The sequence below is a fragment of the Urocampus carinirostris genome, chromosome 12, assembly GCF_059441175.1.
Source record: "Urocampus carinirostris isolate Australia breed hairy pipefish chromosome 12, RoL_Ucar_1.0, whole genome shotgun sequence".
In the NCBI taxonomy this organism is placed as follows: Eukaryota; Metazoa; Chordata; class Actinopteri; order Syngnathiformes; family Syngnathidae; genus Urocampus; species Urocampus carinirostris.
Genome location: NC_142360.1, coordinates 7,858,484 through 7,883,142, shown reverse-complemented (window position 1 = coordinate 7,883,142; position 24,659 = coordinate 7,858,484). Strand labels below are relative to the sequence as shown.

At 39.3% G+C, this 24,659-nt stretch overlaps 1 protein-coding gene across 3 annotated transcripts in view; it reads right to left on the bottom strand.

Moving 5' to 3' along the window:
* Positions 1-24,659, bottom strand: part of myo9bl (myosin IXb-like) — a 56,401-nt gene that overhangs the window by 9,392 nt on the left and 22,350 nt on the right. Inside the window, exons 5-34 of one of the 3 annotated variants that reach the window (XM_088348879.1) lie at positions 14,962-15,056; positions 13,312-13,374; positions 13,117-13,216; positions 12,920-13,020; positions 12,620-12,749; positions 12,457-12,546; positions 12,239-12,355; positions 12,036-12,170; positions 11,848-11,969; positions 10,702-10,843; positions 10,432-10,627; positions 9,486-9,561; positions 9,042-9,134; positions 7,399-7,512; positions 6,445-6,484; positions 6,254-6,376; positions 6,085-6,165; positions 5,790-5,900; positions 5,574-5,699; positions 5,332-5,481; positions 4,939-5,099; positions 3,568-4,530; positions 3,418-3,493; positions 2,445-2,536; positions 1,939-2,057; positions 955-1,148; positions 789-896; positions 543-713; positions 402-443; positions 222-333 (exon numbers count right to left, since the gene is read on the bottom strand). In XM_088348879.1, coding sequence (XP_088205005.1) covers positions 222-333; positions 402-443; positions 543-713; positions 789-896; positions 955-1,148; positions 1,939-2,057; positions 2,445-2,536; positions 3,418-3,493; positions 3,568-4,530; positions 4,939-5,099; positions 5,332-5,481; positions 5,574-5,699; positions 5,790-5,900; positions 6,085-6,165; positions 6,254-6,376; positions 6,445-6,484; positions 7,399-7,512; positions 9,042-9,134; positions 9,486-9,561; positions 10,432-10,627; positions 10,702-10,843; positions 11,848-11,969; positions 12,036-12,170; positions 12,239-12,355; positions 12,457-12,546; positions 12,620-12,749; positions 12,920-13,020; positions 13,117-13,216; positions 13,312-13,374; positions 14,962-15,056 — 4,243 coding nt within the window. The remainder of the gene's footprint in view (positions 1-221; positions 334-401; positions 444-542; positions 714-788; positions 897-954; positions 1,149-1,938; positions 2,058-2,444; positions 2,537-3,417; positions 3,494-3,567; positions 4,531-4,938; positions 5,100-5,331; positions 5,482-5,573; positions 5,700-5,789; positions 5,901-6,084; positions 6,166-6,253; positions 6,377-6,444; positions 6,485-7,398; positions 7,513-9,041; positions 9,135-9,485; positions 9,562-10,431; positions 10,628-10,701; positions 10,844-11,847; positions 11,970-12,035; positions 12,171-12,238; positions 12,356-12,456; positions 12,547-12,619; positions 12,750-12,919; positions 13,021-13,116; positions 13,217-13,311; positions 13,375-14,961; positions 15,057-24,659) is intronic. The other 2 variants (XM_088348881.1, XM_088348880.1) reach the window with 2 other exon arrangements.

The following is a 24,659-nucleotide window of genomic DNA, read 5'->3' as shown; positions in this document are numbered from 1 at the left end:
GCCCTAATGTAAAGTAGACCCCCGGGTTACAACGTTTTCACATTTCGATGTGGAATAAGATGTTTTTTTTTTTTGGGGGGGGGGGATATTCTCCGCACGATACGACATCGACAACAAATTATTTTGCATGTCCAAAATCTTTGTTGACTTTTACCTTGTGATCCCACCTCAGAACGGATGTTGTATCCCTGCGGTCTACGATATTGTAATTTAAGACTCACAGCTACACATGTAGGCCTTCTCCATCACCCAGATGTAAGATGTGCACTGATCACATGATTGCATGACGCTGACCTGATAGTTGACAAACACGTGATCCAAGGGGCTCTCCGTCTGACAAAGGTGGGTGAACACAGCTCGGAAAATCACGTCTTCTAAAACAGTAATATGCGTACACTTACATTTTTATCTTTTTTCCGCCGCTTTTTCCGAGTTTTAGCAGGCTGAAAAACAATAAGTGCCATTATTCTTTTATCCTTAGTGTACAAAAAAAATGTCGAGAACACAAGAAGGAGCTCATTTTTTATTTTATTTTTTATCACCTTGGCAGGTTCAGCTTCCTCTTTCTTCATCTCTCCTCTAATGAAGCCGTCTAGCACAGACTGAAACAGGTTGACAACAAGCTGGACTTCTTCTTTCTGCTTGTCACCGGCCAGATTGATTACTTTGGTCTGGTAGCCTGTCATCAAACCTTTGTAGCCGATTGTCGGTTTCTAATTTAATTGGCAGGAGAATCATTGAGGTGGTGAGGACAAAAACAAGCAATTTATGTTGGATTTAAGACTTACAGGCAGGGAATACATGGCTTTTATATGCTCTCGGAATTGCATTGTGGCTGTTACAAAGATGGCCTCAGTGGCAGACAGCGACTTCCCTCTGGAGCGGAAATCGTTGACCTAAAAGGGGGTGCACTTAGAACCTAAAGAAATAATCAAATGATTTGATTCTCTGTACCTGGTTCCCCAAAAATTCGTCGAGATGCCGCAGCTCATTGGCGTTGGTGATCTCACGATCCAGCGAAGCGTTCCACTGCTCGGAGACACGGGTGGCACGGCTAATTCTAATGGTAGGGTTGCGGCCCAAACCTTTGTTGACACGATCTCCCTGGGACTGCGATGGATGTCTCAGAGGGTATCCGGATGCTGGCGCTAAACAATCAGAAGAATGATTTACAAATCAGATGCCAGTACCAGTTTCTGCCTACAGATACCGGTATTCTGCCTCTTTAGAAATTCTGAGAACAAAATTAATTTTAATGGTTAAAGTTAGGAAGCCGGTACAATCACAACAGCCTGTTGTAACCATCCTGAGCCATGCGACTGGTGATGGACGAGCGCTCCAGTGACTCGGTCACATTACGGAGTGGTTGAGAAGAAACACGACCAAGTTGTGCTACAACTTCTATACAAAATCTAAATCTACATTAACAAGGAACATAAATGCTTAGAATATTTCTAACATTAAGTGTCAGCTGACTGAATATTATAGCTTGGTATCAAGTAACGACTTATCATGTATTTTTTTCTATTTAGCCAATAACTGTGATATATTATAATAAACTGAATTCAATTATGATATTTGGCTTTGATAACTATCAACCCAACAATTATCGTGCATCTTTATTAATTATCATTGCAAAAATAAATCAATTTTGTAAAAGAAAAGATACATTCTAAATACTGAGGCTCCAAAACATGGACAAAACCGATTCCGTTTTCACTAGGCCTGCTGCAAATATGGTCCAGGTTTTCTCAGAAACCAAGAGTAAGATTACATAAGACCACAATCAAAATATTGCTAATACATCTGTGTTTTCTTTCTCAATAGGCAGAGGTCCAGCAGACAGAAAACTCAAGGAATTATAGTTAAAGCCCTTTATGTTTTTTGAACAATTTGTTAGAACATTTTTGTAACTATAAACGTTTTCAAATTATTTACCTTCCCATCCAGTTGGCTTTTCAATGAGAACCTGCGGAAGCGTCAATTCTCCATTGTCGGGAGTGTGAGGCTCCTTGTGCGGTCGCTTTTTCAAGATCTTGCTGAAGAAACCCCCAGGCCTGAAGGTTAAAAATGTAGACAACTTTTTTAAAGACCTTGCTTAGGGTTCAATTAATACGATATCAATTTTTCTTAGTTGTTATCTCCGACATTCTATTAGCAAACATTTTTAAAAATTACACTGTTTGGCATCAAATGAACTGAATTCATTTCCATTTGTGTCATCATAGCAACAACAATAGATACAAAGCAAGCCTGCTGAAGCCTCTCTAATTAGACTACCATTAGGAAGATTATTTTTACTATAGAAATTATTCCAAGGGGAAACTCACAAACATCTGATTAGACTAGATGATCTATAGTAATTAGGGACATAATTAAAAACAGAACCATTAAAAAAACACGCAACTAAAACAAAACAATAAATCAAACACATTTTGTTGCACCTGTCTGGCGTGGATGGTGTGGTGAGAGCAGATTGCTCTTGGTTTCTCCGCCTCATGGAGCTTCCTTTCGAGGTTTCTGGAGACAAAATTAGCTGCAAAACAGGAAAAATAATGAAATTTGTTAGGCTATGTTAAGTTGATTGTTTAAGTAAAAATACAAATTTAGTATTCCCTTAATTTTATGGGTAATCAGTTCCAACAGTATTTCCGCCTTGAAAAAAAATCCATACAAACACACTATATTGTAAAATAATTTGTTTACCTGTGTGCATTACTACGCACACAGTTTCCCTCATCTGGAATATTTTGATACCGCAAAGCAATGTGGAATTATAGTATAGAGACAAATGAAACACGACATACAATATATTCACGAAAGAAAAATTTCCATTTCATTTTCTGCCCCCACGGAAAAAATGTCACAGTTGTATCCATCCATATATAGTGGATGCCACATTTATATCCATCCATATGCGGTGTAAGTCCATGCTTCTGGTAAGCCATGTACGAGCATACCTTGTAAACAAACACGACACAGCACTGGAGCACACTTTTAAAGATACAATCTAACGTGCATTGTACTTTGTTCATTTTATGAGTTACATGAATAGAATTAGGTTTTTTTTTCAATGTCACAAGTGAAATATGGAAATTAATTCTATTTACATGATGACATCGCTCGTAGTTGACCCCTGATTGGAGTGCTTGCAAACTGCATGAATAAGTGGTTATTCAATTGTCACTAGTCTTGAAACCGATTCATTACGATCGCCCCAATAAGCACCCAGGAAACAGAAGGCAGTTCTCCAATTGATCTGATCGTAAAGGCACTTGTAGAGTGATGCCACTATTCCGCAAAGTACACATTCATCCATGGAACCCAATAATAGAAAAAAAATCTGCAATGCACCCTGGATGCGAAGGTCTAACCGCATAACAGTGAGTGAATAACATAGAATAAAAATAGACATACCTCCTTGGGTAAAAAAGCAACTGCGCCCTCAGAACTTGGAGACAATGTGTCAATTGAGGAAGAGGCTGTTTGACTTCTGTGAATGAAAAATAAGAATGCAGAATATCACGAAGGGAAAGATGAAAATGCAAGTCATAACAAGAAACTTACAGCTGCTTTTTGGACCCTCTCTCATCTCTGTTGTGATGTGGAGGCGAGTGTTCTCCATCACTTGCTTTACAGGTCTCTTTGATAGGTTGCCGCTGACGACTTAAAACTGCTCTATCCACCACAGGTCTTGAGTCAGACGGTCGCAGGGATAACGTAGTTGGTCGGACAACATTGGATTGCGCAGAGATCTTAGTCTCCTTCCCTTCCTTCATCTTGCTGTCGGCCCGTTCTCCTTGCGTTTTGCTCTTGGGAGGAGATGTTTGTTCCTCGCTGTTTGTTGAGGAAGAGGTGGAGGTAGAGGCTGCTCGTAAAGTCTCTCTCTGGTTGTGCTCCAACCCTCGACGTCTCCTCTGTTCTCTTTTCTCCTGACTTTTAGAAACCTTGGGTACAGGACTGACGAGTTTATGTTCGGACCAGGAATTAGAAGATGTGTTGGGCTGTTTTGAAGCGGAAGCAGGAGGAGAGAGATCATTTGAGGAGACTAGTGTATCATTCTCGTTTTCATTTAGCTGAGAACTAGCCTCAGCCAAAGTACCGTTGGTGTCCAAACTAGACCTGAGAAGTATGTGCTCACAATGATCGTCATCATCCCCATCTTCATCCTTACCCATTTTCGAGCTTGATGCGACCTCCAAGTTGTCTTCTTCTCTTTCCTCATCCAGCAGACTGTCATCCAGCATCTCCTCAGTGACCAGTTCTATATCTGGATCCTCTCTTGTTTGAGGCTCCTTTGCTACCAGCTCCATTTGTTCCAGCGTCTTCCTTCTTGCCTCCTCCTCTTCTCTCCTCACTTTTTCCTCTTCTTCAGCCAATCTTTTTGCCTCCTCCGCCTCCATTCTCAACCTGGTTTCCTCTTCTTCTTGTCGCCTTCTTTCCTCTTCTTCTTCCCGGCGCCTCTTTTCTTCTTCTGCCTTCTTTAACTCTTCCTCTTTTCTGCGTCTATCCTCACGCATGGAGTGGCACCTGAAATCATATTATAATAAATTATTTGAATTTCTGTTACATGTTGTTAATGTTCTACCCTGGAACTGTTCTTAGAGACGCTGTGGTAGTGTGTGTTGTGTACCGTGTCATCTGGCTGCTCAATAGTCATATATTGGATGACTGATTTAATCATATATACATACTGCATATTACACAAAAATAGTTTTTGCTATAAACCGTTTTGTGATCATAATGTTTTTATCAGGGCCAGTGGGGTTCGGAATGTGTTCCCCGCTGTACAGCTATTTCAACTTGCGATGGCCACGTCAGAACGCATAAATGTCGTATCCCGGGTGAGTACTGTAGAATCTATCCAGCAGCCATATCTTATACTGTCTGTTTTGGGTTACCAGTGAACCAGAACAAGTCACAGAGAATCTCCATTACCTCCTTCGTGCTGAGTGCCCTCGGACAAGGGCTTGTATCTTGGTGACGCCTTGTCTTTGACGATGGTATGCCGATCGTTGCCGATGCCCTCTCCACATGGCCTGGATAAATGTAGCAGCCTGCCGTCTTTGCTCCTCTTTACAGTACCTGCGCCACACCCGCTGGTAGGGGGAAACAGGCCTTTTTATATTGGATTTTGGATTTTTTTTCATAGTTTTTAAACTCATTGTGTCATTAACTTCTCTCTTTTTAAACGATTGTTTCCTCTCAGTTTTTGTAAAAGATAATTTCAAAAGGATTACAAAATTAAGTTTACGGTTCACAGTTCCCTTCACAAAAATAAGACTTTGTAAAATAATAGCATAAATGATTGGAACTTTCAATTCGGTTTACCTGGATGATGACAGTTGACCGTCTCATGTCCAAAAACTCCATCCTCTGAAGGCGTGCTTTGAACCAGCGCTGCAAAAATAGGATCTTGCGCATCACATCCTTGTGCAGCGTGTCTTGCAGCTGTTGCCGCTCCAGTTCTTTCAAAAACACCTGAACAATTGAGAAAAAACAAGTTTTGAACAAACACACTTGCAAGTGAATAGTAGTTAATGAGACATTATCCCAAAACTATAGCGCTTAACCTTTGTTTTGCCAATTTGGAATGTTGTGGGATCCAAGCGCATTCTCTTGTCCAGCAAAACAGAAATGTCTTCCTTACAAGCAGTGGAGTCTTTTGGCAGTAACACCCTGAAGTGCTCTAAGAATTCCTGCAGAATATAACACACTGGCAATTGCGAGCTAAAAGAAAAAAAGATCCCTTTCAAGACTCGTAGCGTCAAAAGTATGCCTCACATTACCTGGAATGTATATTTGGCCCCGTAGCCAGAACGCCTGATTCGGACGGTCTCCAGCATTCCGGTGTAACGAAGCTGCTGAAGCACAAGGCTCTCATCTAGATACATTTCCCTCTGTTCATACACAATAAGAACCGAGACAGTATAATAAATACAAAGTAGATTACATTTGTGCAAAGAATTGTGAAATGTCATGCTTTCTTTTTAAGACATAGCGAGTAATATGTTAATCTTCAATAGGTTCACAGAAAATGGCAATAAATCCTTCAGCAGGAGATATGGAATAATACTATGTTACCTTCTCAGCATTTGAGCGGATACAGCGGATAAAGAAAGGCTCTGCTCTGTTCAAAGTTTCCAGTAGTTTGGTCAGCGACGTCTGTATTGTAAAATAGTTACAAATGTTTTCCCCTGCTTTAAATTTAGTCATCTTCATCTACATTGTGAACAAAATTGAGAAGTTTTACCTGAAACTGGGCACTAATACTGGGGGTCTTTTTCTTTTTGTGGAGATGAAGGAGTGACTTGGTAGTGCGGTCATGTAGAGTAAGGCCTACAATGAACTTCAGAGATCGAGAATCCAGCAAGTTCTGCACAAGGAGGGAGTAAAATATTGTTTGGGGAGAAAATACACAAAAAAAACAAGTCATGTATTTACCTTGGGAATGAGCTGCTTCTGTTTAGTTCCCTTGTTTTTCCTGTGTAAAGGTAAATCAAAGATGAGGCCTTGGGACTTGAGCAAGAAGTAAGGAGGAAGTGACTTAAGTCAGGTTAGTACAGTCTTCTTCATGCACTCACATATTAGCCAGTGACAAAATGCAGAGATGCAGCAAACAGAATTATTCTGTGATGGATAAGTGTGTAAGGATGAAGAGGACAGCGAGAAATAAGATTTAAAAATATACCCATGGCACCCTTAACATACACAGACATGCTTGCTCGCTACTGAAACTTTAACAAACACAATTTCTTCAACTGACGGGCCACTTCTCCTACATGCCTTTTTATTGTATGCATGCCTTTTATGACGGAACACAAGGCGACGTGTCAAAACCTTCACAACCTCTACAGTGGGATGAAAAAAATTGTGTCAACCTTTTAAAATTTCTCACATTCCTGCATAAAATCGCTATCAAATGTGATGGACTTTTTTGTCAAAATCACACAGATAAAAAAACACTGCCTGCTTAAACTGAAACACCTGAAATATTCACAAGTTTCCAAATTTTACTGAGGATAGCAATAATAGAATGAGAGAAAGGGGAGGAATAAGTAATGTAAAATTTCACATTTAATATTTTGTAGCCCCACAAACAGCCCTTTTGAGTGAGCCATGGTGCACATCAGACAATGCTACCTCTACCTTTTGTCATTGCTTGCAGGCTATCCTTATGAAAATGTGAAAAACCTATACATATTAGGTTGATTTTAGAAATGTGAGCAATTACAAAAGGTTCAGATATTTTTCATACCACTGCATGTTAACAAACAGTATCTGATCAAATGGGAAGATTGTTTCCTTTAATGTTATTGTAAGATTTATTATTTCCCTGAGGCGACTGCAGGGATTTTAGACAATCTCTGACACCACCCAGTCTGTCTGCAGACTCACTGGAGGGCATGTCGCGGGAAGCGGAGACGACCCCAAGACTGCAGCAGCTTGCGAGGGTCTTCACTGTCCAGCTGCAAGTCCTTAATGGAGCTGATGATCTGCGCATGCATGTTTCTGATCACACGACACACACAAAATAAACAGTGTGGACAGGAAAAACAGATAAAAAGAAAAAAAGAATTGTGTAGGAAATACAGACACCTCAGAAGAAACACCAACAGTAACCCGAGGTGGGGAACACACAAGGCAGCAGAGTTGGGGGTCTCACTGTGAGAAATAATCTGCTCATATGTAAAGAATAATTCAAGAGAATTCACACTCTTACTGTTTGTTATACCGGACCCCCCAACAATAATGCCAGATTCCCTTTCAAGAAGTAACACACACACAAAAGAAACAAGGACGAAATGGAGCTTGGTGGCATATTATTCACACCCACGTTGCTGCGGATTTGGTGGTCAACATGCATTTGGCCGCCTATCTGGTTCCAGGCTGGAGGGATTGTTAAATTCTTTGTGTTGTTTCAACCCAAATTTTTGGGCTGGGCACGTAATCAGTGAGGTTAATTAATACCCTGACTTAACACGAAAGGCGTCATGCAATACCTCTCGATACTCACCGTTAAAGCAGAAGACAGGGAGGAAACCACTCTACATTATAATTGTCAATCCAAAAAGGCCTGATTTCATGAGTTTAACAATGAACTCTGAAGATCTGAAAGGGTTCAAGCTGAGAGGATTCTGTCTTAAAGCATTTTCTTTACCGTTTTCTTCCATTCTGTATGTAACTTTAGCTGCACTCCTTTATGTGCTCAACAACAGGATGAAGGTATGGATAACAATTGGTTTAACGGGAGGACTTCCTTTTACCGGGATTTTAAAAGAACAGAAGGTATATTACAGTATTCCCTCAATTTTCACAGTTAATCTGTCCCATAACCATCTGTATTAAGTAAATTTCAGTGTATATAGAAACTGTACATTTATTTATATCTATAGCAAGGCACATGCAAGCACAACTTGTGAAAAGACGGTGCGTATCAATGAGCACACTTTTGAAGGAGCAAACAAGCATGGTACTTGATTGATTTTTGATAGTGGCATGAATGAAATCATTATTTAATGTCAAGTTACTGTAAATGCGGAAACAAGGTCCCTTTGCGTGATGACCCCGCTCGTTCTTGACCCCCTTGATCAGTTTGTCTGGAAGAGTTATTTGATTGTCAATAACCCTGAACCGTGAGTCTTGAAAACAATTCCTAAGAATTCCTCAGTAAACGCGTTAGTAATGAAACAACACAATACCGCAAAATACGTGTTCATTTTACCTCTGAAATAATAATGATAATTTTGTGTCCAAAAAGTTGCGTCCCGGGGACGCACGTTGATTTGACCCTATGCGTCCCCAGCAAAAATGATGTGTCTAGGACGCAGGGACGCGGGCAAACGAGAACACTGGTTCATCCTGGAACCAATTAATATAAACAAAATCTGCTGCGAGGGAATACTGTACAAGCTCGTCATTCTTTCATTATGGGTCAATATTAATTGTATTAGATTTAGGGGGGGCTTATAAGTCTTTCCTTCCTGCCTGTCTGCCTTCACGCACTCAGCCACATTTCCTGTCCCTCTTCCTTTACTTACTTTTTATTTTCATAGCTAGCAAAGATGTCTTCAAAGGCCTCTAGAGGGCGCTCCTCTGAGTGATCAAAGGAGAAATCGAGCATAGATGCTCTTCTGCGAAAGGGAGAGGAGAGAGCCACACACACCATGGTCACCAAAAGGTGTCAAAGGAGAAAGGAGAGTGCGGATTTGTGAAATTCCCTCTCCGGCTCAATACCAGAGAACCAATGAGACATCAGCATATAACAAATAATGGATAGCATTATGCGGTATGCTCAAGAATATTTTTAAGACTGAAAGTAAAAAAAAAAAGAAAAAAGTAACAAGTCGTGAGGAGACACCCACACCATGACGTCCTGTTCCCCCTTACTTGGATGTCCAAATCGACAGTAAGGAAAACAGTTCCACCACAACAAATGTGATAACAATCAGTGAGAAAGTGAAATACTAAACATCCGTCCTTACTTGTACATTCGCTCTATTGGTGCATTGGCCCGTTGAATCTCTCCCAACGGAATTCTGGATGTAGGACGGACAACACCTACCAAAGAATTAGGACACACACCAAAATTCAGGTTAAAATAAAAGTGAATGAGGGCCATGTGACTGCAACATTCATTCTTCTGAACTTCCCTTAATCTTGTAATCCAGTTTAAAAGCTCTCACGATAGCAGGGAAACATAATAGAACAGTGGATTGCGCGTTTGGTGGGAAAAATGTCAGAAATCTGTTAAAGCTTCACGTTTCTGGCCTCATTATTCGCGGTATGTGCTGAACTGAACGACTTATTGCTGTGGAGAGAAACTGCATCCTAGCATAAACTGCTCAATGGCTACAAATGGTAGCTGGCATATAGCATACTTGCCACAGTAGTAAACCCTCATGATGTGACATTGCTCCAATCTGAGGTGGGGATCACAAAGTGAAATTGCCTTATAGCGGGGATACACTCCTTGGCTTGGGACCCATAACTCATGAATTCAGTGCAAAAAATACAGCATTGTATCATCAATGGACACATTTTTGACAAAGCACACGAGATCCTGAACTGAACGAAGAGAGAAAAAGGCATTGTAGGAAGGAATTCCGCCAATAGCATATCAGTATTTTCATGATGCAGTGACGCAAACGAATAGCAGACCAGCATTTTGCATGATGTCGACAAATAGCAGACAGGCATCTTTTTTTATGCATGAATACAGTAAAGTTTCAATTATATATGTTTCTGGGCCCGCAAAAATCATTTGTTGTCAATGTCATATAGTGGGGAAAATGGTATAAAGTGGGGCAGAGAAAACATTTTATTCCACTCTGTAAAGTGAAAACATTTTAAGGTGGGGTTGCCGTATTCCAGGGGTCGACTGTGCGTTATTTTTAGTCTTGCTGGCCAATAGTAACCCATCTGGCCTACCTGCAGTCTTGGTAGCCCAGGAGCGACCGGCCACATTGAAAGCTGCCATGCCTCTAATGGTGGCGCGTAAGATGCCCCATCGAAACATCGCCACCGGGTCCATGCCGATAAGCTGCCTCACAAACGCTCGATCGCTGCTCCTCAATAACGCTACAATGTCCGGACGCATGTGATCTGTGTTTTTCTCACGAAAATCCTGCAGAAGAAAAAAACAAACATCAACCATGTCAGAAACTGTTGTTATAAAACAGAGTGCTTGGTCTCCCATACCTTGATTTGATATTTGACTTTGCCAGCAAAGTGTTGAATGACAAACGCGGGCTCCATGACGGGCGTGGACAAGAAATATTTATTCCCCTGATGCTGCTGCTTGAATTTGGCTAATAGTGTTTCATCTGTGGCGTGGGGGAAACTGGTGAACAGATAAGAGTGAGATAACTGGGAATGCACCATAACTATTTTTTTCCTGCCTATAACCGGTAAAATCCTGCTTATGGAAACAGATCTATCTGATCTGATCTGAGATATTGAACGAACAGATTACAAGAAGCAACATCCAACAAGATGAAATGTTGAAGGCGGATTCCTATTTATCTGTCTGCATTATCTTGTTTTTTTGAAGTAAATATTTTATATTTAAATATTCGGGTAGTTTTGGGGTATGTTGTTTCAGACTGATAGCGATGTTTCTCTGATGGGTATAATTTGAAACCGTTTAATAAAAACAAGAGTTTAAGCTTTCCAATGATATGTGACACGACGTATTTTCGCGACTGGTGACATCATACAGATACGCATTTGTTTAACAAAAGTCCGGCGGCCCACCGGCGGGCTGTCGGAACATTAAAGGGTTATGGTACCATATATTATTAAAACTCTTTCTGCGTACCGTCCTTCTTTATAAATAACTCATGTTTCAATGTGGGCATATGTGGCTTATAGTCAGGTGCAGCTTATGTATGTACAATTTTTTTCCCTTTAATAATGCACTAGGTATGGCTTATAATCAGGTGTGCTTGATAGTCCAAATCTTACAATATGTTTTGAAAATTTAGAATTGTTTTTGTAAGTTTCTATTTTTGTTTGTAATTACATTCCAACAATATACAGCTTCGGGAAATATGCCTCCAAAAAGTAGTGTTGGACAGACTAGAAACTGACTTTATCAATCAATAGAAAAATGCAACAAATAGGCAAAATAAAATCCCTTCATCCAACCTGTTAGATATAACAAAAAGTGGATATAATTATGGATGCGCTCATTAGAGGAAACTATGTCGTTTCTAAACATTATACAAGTCTTCCAATACTTAATGTCACACATGCAAAAAAACCCCAACAACACATCAATCATTTTTATCTTGACATTGTCTTTATGTAAACAAAATGTTCGAATATTTGGAGTGTCTTTCTTACTTGCTCTCCTCATCCAGCAGATAAAGCAAGCCAGTGGGCTTCTTGCTGATGAGATGGATGCATCCCACATTGTCTATATAGTCAATGTTATGCCAAGTGATTCCTTCTGCTTGGTACTCCTCCTGAAGAATACATTTTCATGTAACTGCTCAATGATAACAAAAAGGACAGTCAAACACGAGACTCACCTGCTCCAAATTGAATATATGATGATTGAAATAATACTGCAGTTGCTCATTAGCATAGTTGATGCAAAACTGTTCAAAGCTGTTAGTTTCAAAGTCCTCAAAGCCGAATATGTCCAGGACACCGATCGACAAGCGCTGCAGGGCAGAAAACATACAGGGTCAAAAAATCCATCACTGATTTTTGTGTTTGTTTTATATCTCACTGGGACAGATTCTTCCATGTCTCTCTTGTTCAGCAATGCATGATTAATGCGTAGGACGATCCAGTCAAATAAGGCGCTGTAAAGAGATTTTGCCATGGAGTCTCTGGCCGTGATTGCCTGTCATAATTCAGAAAAAAAGGATCATGAGAGGTGCTTTGTTGTGCCTTCAAATGTCAGTCCCAAGCTAATAATGGGGGGTCAGGAAAGACATCAGATACCTCAGAGTGGCTATAGGGGAGGATCAACTTGTCATTGACTGTCACCGTTTTCCTCTTGGTTAACGCTTCGACCAGCAGCTCCTCTTTGACCTGAGGAGGACCACCGTGTTGAAAACACCAGCACAGCTGCCCAAACAAGGTTCACTCTAGTTTAAATACACACCTTCAACAGGTCGGAGAGGGTGGCCAAGACCTCCGGAGGGCCTACTTCCAAGCCTTCATCCCGGCCTGTCGACTTTCTCTGGTAGGTTACGTTGCCCAGATACAAGATAGCAGACAGCACGGAAAAAATCCTGAAATTAAAACAGTTTAGATAAAACTTAAAGGGCTAATGTAGTAGCATGATAAACAGGCGGCCTTTCAAATAGGGATGCAACAAACCTTAATATTGCTATTTGTTCAAAAACGTCCCTGAATAATTCGAGAAAGATACACTAATGGTTACTACTGATCATTCACTTACTGCTTTTTGGTAGCTGGAAGGAAGCCAACCATGTCCATTGCCTGTTGCAGTCGTTCAAAATCATGATGAAGGTCCTCCTCATCTTCAATTTTAAAGTTTTGCTGTAGGAAAAAAAACAATAAAAGAAACCTTAAAATAAAAACACAAAAAAAGACAAAAATGTAACAAATAGGCAAAATAAAATCCCTTCATCCTACCTGTTTGAGGTAGAAATACTCTTCAGGTGGCAACAACTTGAATTCTTTCCTTTCCTCCTCGGAAGCGCCCAACAACAGGTAGTAAAACACGTGATAGTTCCTTAAATTACCCCAAAAAATGTTGTTTGTAAATTTTCTATACAAAATTAATCCAGAAAAGTGATACCCTTTCCTCCCTAATATAGCCGTATATACCTCTCGTTCTTCTCTCTAGAGACTAGGCGAGACTTCTCCAGGAGATACTTCTCAACAACAGCACTGCATCAGAAAAGAATTGCAATGAAAAAGCGTAAAAAGCACATGGGAATTATTGCAAGAAAAGGTCATTGTGTTTGAGTGCAAGGAAACAATGAATGGGTAAACAAAGCTTAGGGTCTAATGGAATGGGAGACATAAAAGAGGTATGGGTATCTAGAGACAACAGCGGGCTTTGTTTATTTTATTGCATAGTGAGTGTTCTGGAGAGGCTTTAAGAAGAAGCATATATGCTTTCAAACTGGTCCAGAAGAAAACAGCCCAACATTTGAAAATTCCTGCTACAGACTGTTATTGTTACATGTCCACGTCGTCCTCTCACAAATGTCAAGAAGAAGGCACAAAGAGCATCTGCTGCAGGTCAACTGCAATATGACCTTGTTGTGTCTAAAAGGATTTCCTTACATGAAGACAAAAACCTCCTGATTAGATTGTGATCCAATTTATAAGAAGAAGGTCTTAAAGTGACAGTGTGAAATAATTTACAAAAGAGGTCATTGTAGCTTAGAATAGAGCTGAAGTGTGTGCATTGGAAGAAGAGTCACTATGGAAGCCCAAAGGAAACTACTTGGTTTGAAAAGAAAACCTTCAATCATTTGTTTGCTTATTATTTGAATCAATAATGTTTTTATTAAATTAATAGAGTATTATTGATCCCTAGAGCCAAGAAAAAATCCGCAGGCTTGAGAGCATTCTCCATTCGGGTCCCGATGCTGTGGAATGTTCTTCCTGCTGAGACTTGATCTGCAAAGTTTTAAATCTAGGCTTAAAACACACTTATGTTTGATAGCTTATATTTGATAGCTTAATAGTGATATACACTCCAGGAAACTGTCAAGTGGACATTCTTTTATTCATCCATCCATTATCTGCACTGCTTATCCTCAGTAGGGTCACGGGGGGTGCTGGAGCCCATCTCAGCTGTCTTTGGGCAGTGGGCAGGGGACACCCTGAACTGGTTGCCAGCCAGTCGCAGGGCACACAAGGAAAGACAATTTGCTCGCTCATTCACACCTAGGGACAATTTGGACCAGCCAATTAACCTGACATGCATGTTTTTTGGAATGTGGGAGGAAACCGGAGTGCCCGGAGGAAACCCACGCAAGCACGGGGAGAACATGCAAACTTACCTAAATTTTATGTTGATGATGTGGTGTAATAATAGTCTGTACAGCTCTTTGAGAGTTCTTGCGATTAAAGGCTATACAGTACAAATAAACATTACTTAACTTGACTATTATACCACTAGGAGTTACTATATAATACACTATGTGGTTTAGGTGAAGCATGATGGTACTTTGAGACATTTACAACCTATGTTCAAAATAATCCTGAAAAAAAGTAACGACTCTTGCATAATATTTCGGTGTTTTAAGAACGTGTCTCGAGCAGCCCACATGAGGAAGTGACGTATTCACCCAAACAATAATGGAGTGTGGAGACTCAGAGGTTAAAAAAATAGGAAGTAGCTAAGGGTGGCTAAAAGATTTTGCCCACACGAGAGGAAGCAAACAGGCAAAGGAAGTGATCTAAACGCGATGCAGAAAAATGCCTCAGTGAGAAATTAGCAATTTGCGACAAACTACTTACCCTCTCACCACTCCAGTCTCAAGGTAGTTAACTTGGATGAATTTACCAAAACGGCTGGAGTTGTTATTGTGGGCTGTCTTGGCATTTCCAAAGGCCTGCAATAAGTAATAGAGGGAAAGGGTAAGAAAAAATGTTCAAAGGAGTGAAGTTACTGACCAATGCTGTGGAAAAGCCATTAAATCACGTACTTCAAACAAGCGCAGTGTTTATAACGTTTTAAAGGAAAACTATTTATGTTACTGCACATTAATCTCAACCAAGAGGAATTTAAAATCATCACGGAAAATGTCAAAGTACAAAATTGCAGATCAATCTGTGCTGATTGAAGTCAATGACATCAAATCATGATGACACCAAAGAAACAGTATACTGGTCATAACTCGTTTTTAACAGCGGCTGAGACAACTAACTGATGTGGGTGGTATAGTGTATGCGTGTCATTGGGGCCAAAAACATCTGCATCTCGTTGTACCTTCACTTTCCCTTCAAACTCTTATCACTCATTTGCCTCGCCAGTCTATCTTGAGCGGTGTTTCTCAAACTTTTTTTTGTTTTAGCCTTGGAACACTTGTTTTTATCAAAAGATCAAGGCACAGTTTGTCGAAAATGTTAGAAAAATGATTCCAAGCACCAGTATCAGGTTGTTTATTCTAAACATTAAATTACAGTAGATCCCCCAGTGTAAAGTTAATAAAGACTTCTTAAATTGCCGTTATAATACTCAATTTTTTTGTCATGTATTTATTCCCGTGTTATTTTCGATTGTTCTCGATTGTTCTCAGCTCAGGGAACAAAGTATCTATCTATCTATCTATCTATCTATCTATTCGCTATGGCTTGCAGTGATGCTAAAAGGAACAGGAAAAATATGCAAATATGCAACCTTAATTAACTTGCGAGACTGTAGCCAATCGACAATTGGCACAATAAATAGTAAGGCGATTAAAGTAAATTTTCTAAGGGAAAAGAAGTGCCACTCGCATCTTGCAAGTGGAAGTTTTGAAATCAGTTTAATTTTTAATCAGCTGTCGCCATTGCCTACCCCCTCTGCATCCACCTGTTAAACTAAATGTAATTAAAAAAACCTTTTTCCTTTACTTATATATCTATTTGTCATGTCATTTAATCATATGCATGGATATTATACATATGTAGAACTTATAACTATTTTGGTATTTTAATGTTTTTATCTGGGGTACCTTGGACTCGGGAGTCATTAGATAATTACCATAGGTTTCTATAACCGCTATACAGCAATGTCATCTTGTGATCCCCACCTCAGAAAGGATAAACGCCTTATCCCTGGTTTTTGATTTATATAAAAAAAAATACATTTGCTGCAATATACTGATATGGGTGCATTTTACAGTTACTCGGCTGATCACTGGAAGAAAGCAAAGAGCCTGGACCATAAGGTGTTTTTTTGCAAAGATAAAATTGGGCAATTTCCTGTGCCACACAAGGCATGGTATCACGGCCCCTGCCACAGTGCTTAAAAAACACTGGCCAGTAAGTGAGAGAGAGAGAGCCCCTTTTTCCTGCAACGATGGTAACAGAATAGCTCACTCTCTCCTTTTTTTCTTATTTAATGATGCTCACATGGTTACAGATACACACAGCAGTACAACAAAAGGCCACCACAGGGGAAGTCCACTCTATGCATGTTAAATAGGAACCACATTGTAAGCTTTGAAGCAGTGGCAAGATGAATTGGTTACGGCGGTGTCTTCTTTGGAGTCCCTCGAGTACACCGGTGACCTATTTCCGCTGCTTTAATGCACTGTCTACTTGTTTTTACACAATCACAATTGCAACTCATTGCATTTAAAGGTGAGGTGACCTTGATAAGATGTATTCATACAATCCATATCCAGTGAGAACACATTAAAAAATGAATACATTCTCCATGTAATACTTTAAGACTGTATGCAAAAAAAAACTGCTTTAGAGACAAGGGCTAATTTTACTGAATAATGTAGATTTCCATCATATACTGTATACACTATATACATGATTAAATGACAAACAGTAATATCGTGCAAAAACATTGCTAAGGGTAGAAATTACTTGCAGGTATTGCTGCCCTTTTTATAAGAGCTTAAGCATAGATCATTTCCTTTATGTGTTGAGAGTTCATACTGTACTGTTACTTCTATATGGACATATCTGTATTCATCACAAAATACTAATTGTGTAAATATTTGTTAATAATAACAATTAACTCCAATAGCAAAAATAATTCCATGGGAAAGTTTTAAAAGTAAAATGATTATTTTATTTTCAGTATTTGTCAGAAAGAATTTTGAAAATTGAAAAAAGGAGCAATTTTAAAAGATAGACTTGTGTAACTAGAGTGGAAACATTTTTTAATTGTCTTTAATTGTGTTTGCAATGTTGCCAACGTTCTTGCAATCTGGAGCACCAAAACTGATTCATTTCTTTTGTGCAACATTTGCAAAAAAACAAAAATGACACATCTTGGGCACATATTAAAATACATTTTAGCTTTATTTATATTATTATATTTATAAAATGGCCGACAAGCTTCTTATGATTTATTGCTTGAATAAATTTGAATACGGGCAGCACGGCGGCGCAGTGGTTAGCGTGTGTGCGACACAGTTCTGAGGTCGTGAGATCAAAACCTCCTGTGTGGAGTTTGCATGTTCTCCCCGCGCTTGCGTGGGTTTCCTCCGGGCACTCCGGGTTCTTCCTACATTCCAAAAACATGCATGTCAGGTTAATTGGCCGGTCCAAATTGTCCCTAGGTGGGAATGAGCGGGCGAATTGTCTGTCCCTGTGTGCCCTGCAGACTGGCTGGCAACCAATTCAGGGTGTCCCCTGCCCACTGCCCGAAGATAGCGTGGATGGGCTCCAGCCCCCCCGCGACCCTACTGAGGATAAGCGGTGCATATAATGGATGGATGGATAAATTTGAATACAGACATTGAGAATTACATGAAGCTTGTATTTCTCTTTTACGAAACGTCAAAATCTATCTGTTCTGACCGATCTGCTACAGCAACTTTGCAGACAAGTACCCAAAACCCTGGGAAATCTAAGCACAGAAGAGGCCATTGCATCATGAGGTGAATACTGAACAAGTCACGGCATCATGGCTGTGAGGATGTGCGATAGATTCGGAGGCACATCAGGAAGGGAGAAAGTAATTTACATATTATAGCAGGCATGTAACGGGATTTGGATTGTGAGAAAATTAAAGATTAAGAAGAGGTAAAATAATAATAATAATAATAGTAAATAAATATATATATATATATATATATATATATATGAGGTAAAAATGAGAAGTTTAGAAGGACTGAAGAAGTGAATTGGTTATCCATGCACACACGGTTGTTACACATATCAAAGTTTTATGATGAGGCTGTTGTAAGAGATTTTTTCCCCCTGTATGCCGGATTCTTTGTTGCCAGCAATCCAGTAAATTTCCACTGGAGCGCAGCTAGATTGACCAGAATCAAGGCTCACATCCCGAATACAATTCAAACTAGGAGAGTTCCTCCATAAAGTGTTTGTAATTCAGGTTTTTTATTTTGACAGTAATTGAAGACTTTTGGGAGTAGCGTGGCAGTGTTGCATCTTCTCAAGTGTGGCCTGAACGGTTCCACTCAATTTAAACATCTCCATGGGTGCTGCCAAGGTCATGACACTCACACCTCTCTGCAGACCGGATTTGCTCCCAATCTTGCAATGCACTGTTCTACTGTTACGGATTCCACCGTTTAAGAAACACCAGTAAGCTTTTATGGCGAGAGCAGGCTAATTTGAATTGATGGACTTCAAATGCTTGTTTAGCTTTGTGCAAACTTAAAGCAGCTGTAGGTATAAAGTTACTCATGAAGAATGAGGTTTGCGGGGTCATATGATACTGGCTGTGATTTCAAAGAAGCATGTCCGTACACAATACAGGGTACACAGTTCTTTCTTTATACTAGGCACACTGTAATCTTGTTCAACACAAAACATCTTTAGATCATCTAAACGGCTATCGTGTTATCCTTTAGCATATGCTTAAAGAGGATGTATGAATCAATTTAACTGCAGCAAATGTTTTATCTGGGTCCCATCTATTAAGCCAAACATAATACACCTCTCAGAGCAGTGAAAATAAAAATCATGTTACTAACCCTTCTACTCAATTTTACTCCTTAAACCAGCAAAGCACGTTTACAAGGAATTTAAGCAAGTCTGAATCCTCCAGAGAACATAGAGACAAGCCCTGATTCACAAAGTTTCCTCTGGAGCACCCTAGCTTCTCCCTTGCCACGCCCCCTTAGAGATAGTGGGAGGGGTTTGACCAGTTATGTGTTTATGTTGTCCTGTGTTGTAATAGGGAAGGTAAATTCCTACAGAGAGCACTGCGAGACAGGGGCAGCACAGGTGGTTCTGGGGAACATGCTGAAGATTAAACAAGAGTGAAGCGCAGTAATTGTCTGAAGGCATAGTTATTTCTTTTGCAGGTTGAGTATTACAGTATATTTTTGTAACTAACCAGTACCAATGTTATTGTTTTGAAGTGAGTGAAACTCAAAAAGGAGCGAACAATTGTCGCATACAAGCAAACAAATGCGACTGGAAGCCATGATGTGCGATGCAGGACATAAAAAGCAAAAGGTTGCTGTGGAGACGTGGAAGAAAACAAGCAAAGCACGGCACTCATCTGTCGGCATACTTATTCTTTTTGTAAATTAAACACTACAGTTTGACAAAGAAAGGAATGACAATTTGTCGCATAAGTTACGTTATAACAAATGCAGCTTGAAAGGATCACGTGGTAACTAGAAACATCTCCTTTGCCCTCACCAAATAAGAGAAAAGCCTCGTAAGATAAGCAACACAGGGTGGGTAGGTGAAAGAGGAAGTATTGGTATTGATCCTATATATCTCCAGGCATTAAGTAGAGGTTTCAAAAAAAAACGTTAATGAAGTTTTAAACCCTAGTTGTCGGTCCTCTTGCGGTAAAGTATTTTACCAGACATTAGACATTCAAGCAGCCCCATCCATTTCTTCTCGGGTATAACATCAATCTTGAGCTTATGCTGTGGGTCAAAGTACCACGAATAGGTCCGGAAGATGGCTGCAGCATGCTGCTACATGTAACCTGTGGCTTACATGAAGCAACTGTGTCGCTACAAGAAACAGCTTGTTCTGCACCTTATTTCAGATCCAAATGGAGTTACTTTTTTGTCATTTTGTCAGTTTGGGCTCCAGTGACACATCAGCAACAACTAAAAGGATTTTTTTTCCATACTTGTACTCAGTGAAATAACAGGGCACAATTGTGCAAAGTAATACAGAGATAAACAATGGATCCGTAGACAGAATAGAACTTCCTGAACCATACAATGCACTACTCGTTTTAAGGGTCCTGGCAAAAAATAAGGAGAACTACTTCTCCAACTTCCCATGTTGTAGCCGCTTCCTGTTAAATAAGGTTCCGGATGATAGGAACTCCCATGTCTGAGTCTTAATTCAGGGCTGCAGTAAGCATGGCTAAATTTATCACATAGAATCTTGACTGTTAATCTTTACAAAACAGTTGACCCATCCTTAGCATGTCAACTAATTCTGTGAAAAGGGACAAGTCCCATGTGTGCTGTAAAGTATTACCAAACTAGGAGGATGAACCAGTTGGACCAGTTCATAAACATATACGTAATTATGTATGTTAGTCATTCATTCATAGCTAGGAGCACACTGAAGACTAATCCAAGACCATATGAAATGATCAAAAACAACGTATTGATAGAGAATAATATAAGAGGATAAGTTTAAAGAGAATAGTATAATAGTAAAATTTTAAATGGAACTCATCCTGGCCCAGACTAAATATTACAAATTACAACAAAACAAACTTAAGACAGAATCTTGAAATTGCAGACAGGAAAATGTTTGTGATCAGTTAGGAATTGGCTTAGATATGATCAATAGAAGTAAAGAGTGACATAAACGTGACACCCTTTTCACATTTTTCTTCTCGGTGTGCAAGATAGAAAGAACTTAAGTTTAGAAAGTGAGCAAATTCTTTAAGTTTTAATGAAACAAAGGCCATAGTATTGTGAAGTATTAAATAACCTGGTTATGTTCATATTTGAGGTTTACCTTTTATAATTGTGATATTGTTGTGTTATTAATTATGGCATTATATTTTAGCCTTTTTAATTATATAAAAGTAAAAATAATTGCGAGAACACTCACACACACACACACACATATTATATATATATATATATATATATATATATATATATTATGTGTGTGTTATTTTCTTATTATTAAAACCTTAAAATACAGAGAGACAAGGGTTTTTTCTTGAATTATAGCTTGCTTGCACAGTTAGACAATGTAGCTACTACGTGACCTACGTCAATGTTGCTGCGCAAGTTTCGTCACTTTTAGAGAAGCGGCAATTTGGCTAAGCGCACTAAAAGGAGCTGGCTCTTTTGGCACCCAAATGGCTCTTCAGATTGTTTTTGTTGCTTTCATCCATATATTACTAATCATTATGTAACCTTATGCATAAACTGGCTTAAAAAGAGAACTACAAAAAACTAATAAAGAAAAAAATCGAAAAAAAAAAAACCCTAAAGAAAAAGCGGAGGGGAATAGGACAAAAGCAAGAAAAAACAAGTTGACAAGCAAGGAAAAAAAGAGAAAGTGAAGTAAAAAAATGAAATAAAAAAGCAAACTAGAGAACAAAAGAAGTAAAAAAGCTAGGGAAAAAGAAACAAAAGAAAAAAGAAAAAGGTTCAAAAACAAAGAAGAAAAAAGCAGACGTTTCGTGGTACCTTTGATTGTTCTTGTGTTACATTCAAATTATTTTCAAATGTTTTGAATCTAACAGTCATCATTTTGCCAACATTGTACTGCCACTAAAAAGTGATTAAATAAAGTTCTGTATTGTGCAACCAAGTAAGTAAAACCACAAATGTTAGTATTATGTTACAAAAAATACTTTTTAAAAAACATGTAAAGGTTCTTGTAAAAACAACACATTTGTGGGCCCTGCAACCTTTCCAATAGTACAACAATCAATTCATTATTAGGTGAAAAAAATAATTTGAAATTGCTGGAAAATGGATTTTATTTCAGGTTTTGGACATGTTTGATAATAATTTGGTTGCGACACACAGGATTGAATTGAATTGAATAATTAGTGCTCACAGACTTTGTGTGATGGCTCAGACCCGTGGAATATTAGAGCTAACATTCATTGGTCATCACCAAAGCTCAGAAAATCACCGGCTACTCTGTGCTCAGTCTGGAGGACATTGCCAGCTCAAGCTACCATAACAGAACCGACATCATTATTAAGGACTCCCCACACCTCAGCCACCTCGTCTATAACGTGCTGTCCTATGTCAGACACTACAAGCGCTACCGTACTTCGCTGTTGTTCTGTTCTCATCTCATCTCTCATTTCATTAGCTGCATCGCTTATCCTCAGTTGGGTCGCGGGTGTTCTGTTCTATTAAGCGTTTTATTTCCAACAGTTTTTTTCTGTAGCACTACATCCAAAATGCAACAAAAATGAGGTAATGCTTTCAGGTCCATTTGCAAAAAAAAAAAAAAAAGATCCCACCTCCTCAAAATGTGAGCCTAGTCTGCAGATCTCTCAAAGGCACACAAAACACACACTCTGGTTGCATTTTCAACCTCCTTACTTAAATCAGTATGCAATACAATGTTATGGCCTCTTTTTTAGCAGCAAACGAGTTGGAAAAACGTCTTTTGATTTTTTTTTCCAAGCTGTCCTAAGATTGATACTGCAGGGAACATACTTTAAAGTTATTACTTCCCCTGTAAAGAGACTTTGTTTTCATGCAAGCAGCAAGGTAGTGTCAGAGTTGATTGTTTTTCCACATAAAACAAATCTCTTCTCAGGGCATGTGGAGTGGCGTCAAAAATACTCCTCTTCCACTCGAAACGCAACTTTTGATGTAATATCTGCTGAAGTTGTTCATGAGCCAGGCCGATTGACGGATGGAAACAAAATCTCCCCCTTCCGTACAGGAGAGGCCGACAAAGCTCGATCCCGTCTCCTCGTCTCCAACCACACAGCCCTGGATGGGACTGAACCAGATTGCATTCTGGGAATAAAGCCCGCTTTTGCCAGTGGGACCAGAACTCTGCTGATGGAGGGGAAAATTCCTCTGTCAGGCTGACGCACATTAAGGGACGGAGGCGGAACTTGCTTAGCTGCATCTTATGGTCGTGGCGCTTTTGCGAGCGCTGAGGCAAGAAGGTCGAGGAACCCAAGACGTGAGACTAATGACGGGAGGCTGACTTGCACTTTTACACTACCTCGGCATGCTCTTTCATATAATTTATTGCCTTCATGGTTCAACTTTTGCACCTTTTGTGCATCAGAGATTTTTTTCTATCAAGTTAAATATCATCACCGAGATAGATGTAGTTCCCGCAGCTAACTTTTGACATTAGGAGTCCATTCATTTCACTTGCCAAAACCAACCAAGTACTGTGCTTGTTGGTTCTCACTTCAAATGTTGCTTCATCCCATCCATTTATACGCATGGATTAACACTATATATGGATGGATACAGCTGTGGTATTTTCACCTAGGGGCAGGAAATAAAATGGAAATGTCCTGGAGAAATCAACCCATTCACATTCAGCTGGTGTTTCCGTGCATCATTTGTCTCTGTACTATGAGGAATACTGCACGTCATGTGTACAAGTACAGTATTCTCCAGACAACTGTGTCAGGGTTCTTACAGCTTAGGGCAAGTTAAATTCAATACTATTTAAGACTTTTTAATGCCTTTTGAAATCAAATTTAAGACCAAGTCAACCCCAAAAAAAAAAACAAGACACAATTAAAACAAACAAAATAATTAAATTAAAAATACACAAATATTTGTTGCACACAATACATTGTGCCTCTAACACATTACCTGGCACAGCTTTTGGTCATGGCGAAAAACGTTCGTCTGACAACCACTTCTCATTAACACTTTCCCAAAGGAGACGTCTATTTCCGGAGTTGCTATGTTTATTGTAAGTACACCTAAGACATGCGTTTGCTCTGAAAGGTCTGACTTAGACCACATCACCGTTTAGATAGTTCTATTATTGTGGTCACAAAAGTAAATCAGTAAATAATTTTAAAAAGTCAATAAAAGTTACTGAATATTTTTAGTTTGAAAAATATATAAATCTTAATAATGTGTTCATGTTTCCAAGACTTTCCAAAATTGGATTTAAGACATTTCAATGCCAATGAGGCCTTATTTTCAGAAAAATGAATTCAATGCGTTTTAAGACTTTTCACGGATCCATGAGAACCCTGTGGGTGCGCCATTTATACCAAAAATATGGTGAATAAGATTGGAAATGCATACAAAATTTATAAGCGTGCATTTCTACACAAGGTTTCACAGGATACACGGTATATTTGTGCAGTGATTGATCAATCGAATAACATCGCAAAACATTGTATGCAACAGGAATCAAACCCAGGTCGTGGCAGGGGATAAACAGTGTTTTGCGATTTTAGTCAGTGACATTTGTCAACTGATATATCAAAGCACTAATATACATACGTGTATAAAATGCGTAACATATACTTACAGTAGCTCTTACTACAGTTTTAATTCCAAGCGCCTTATAGTCCCATTGCACCTTATATGTGATAAATGTATGACAAAAGACTA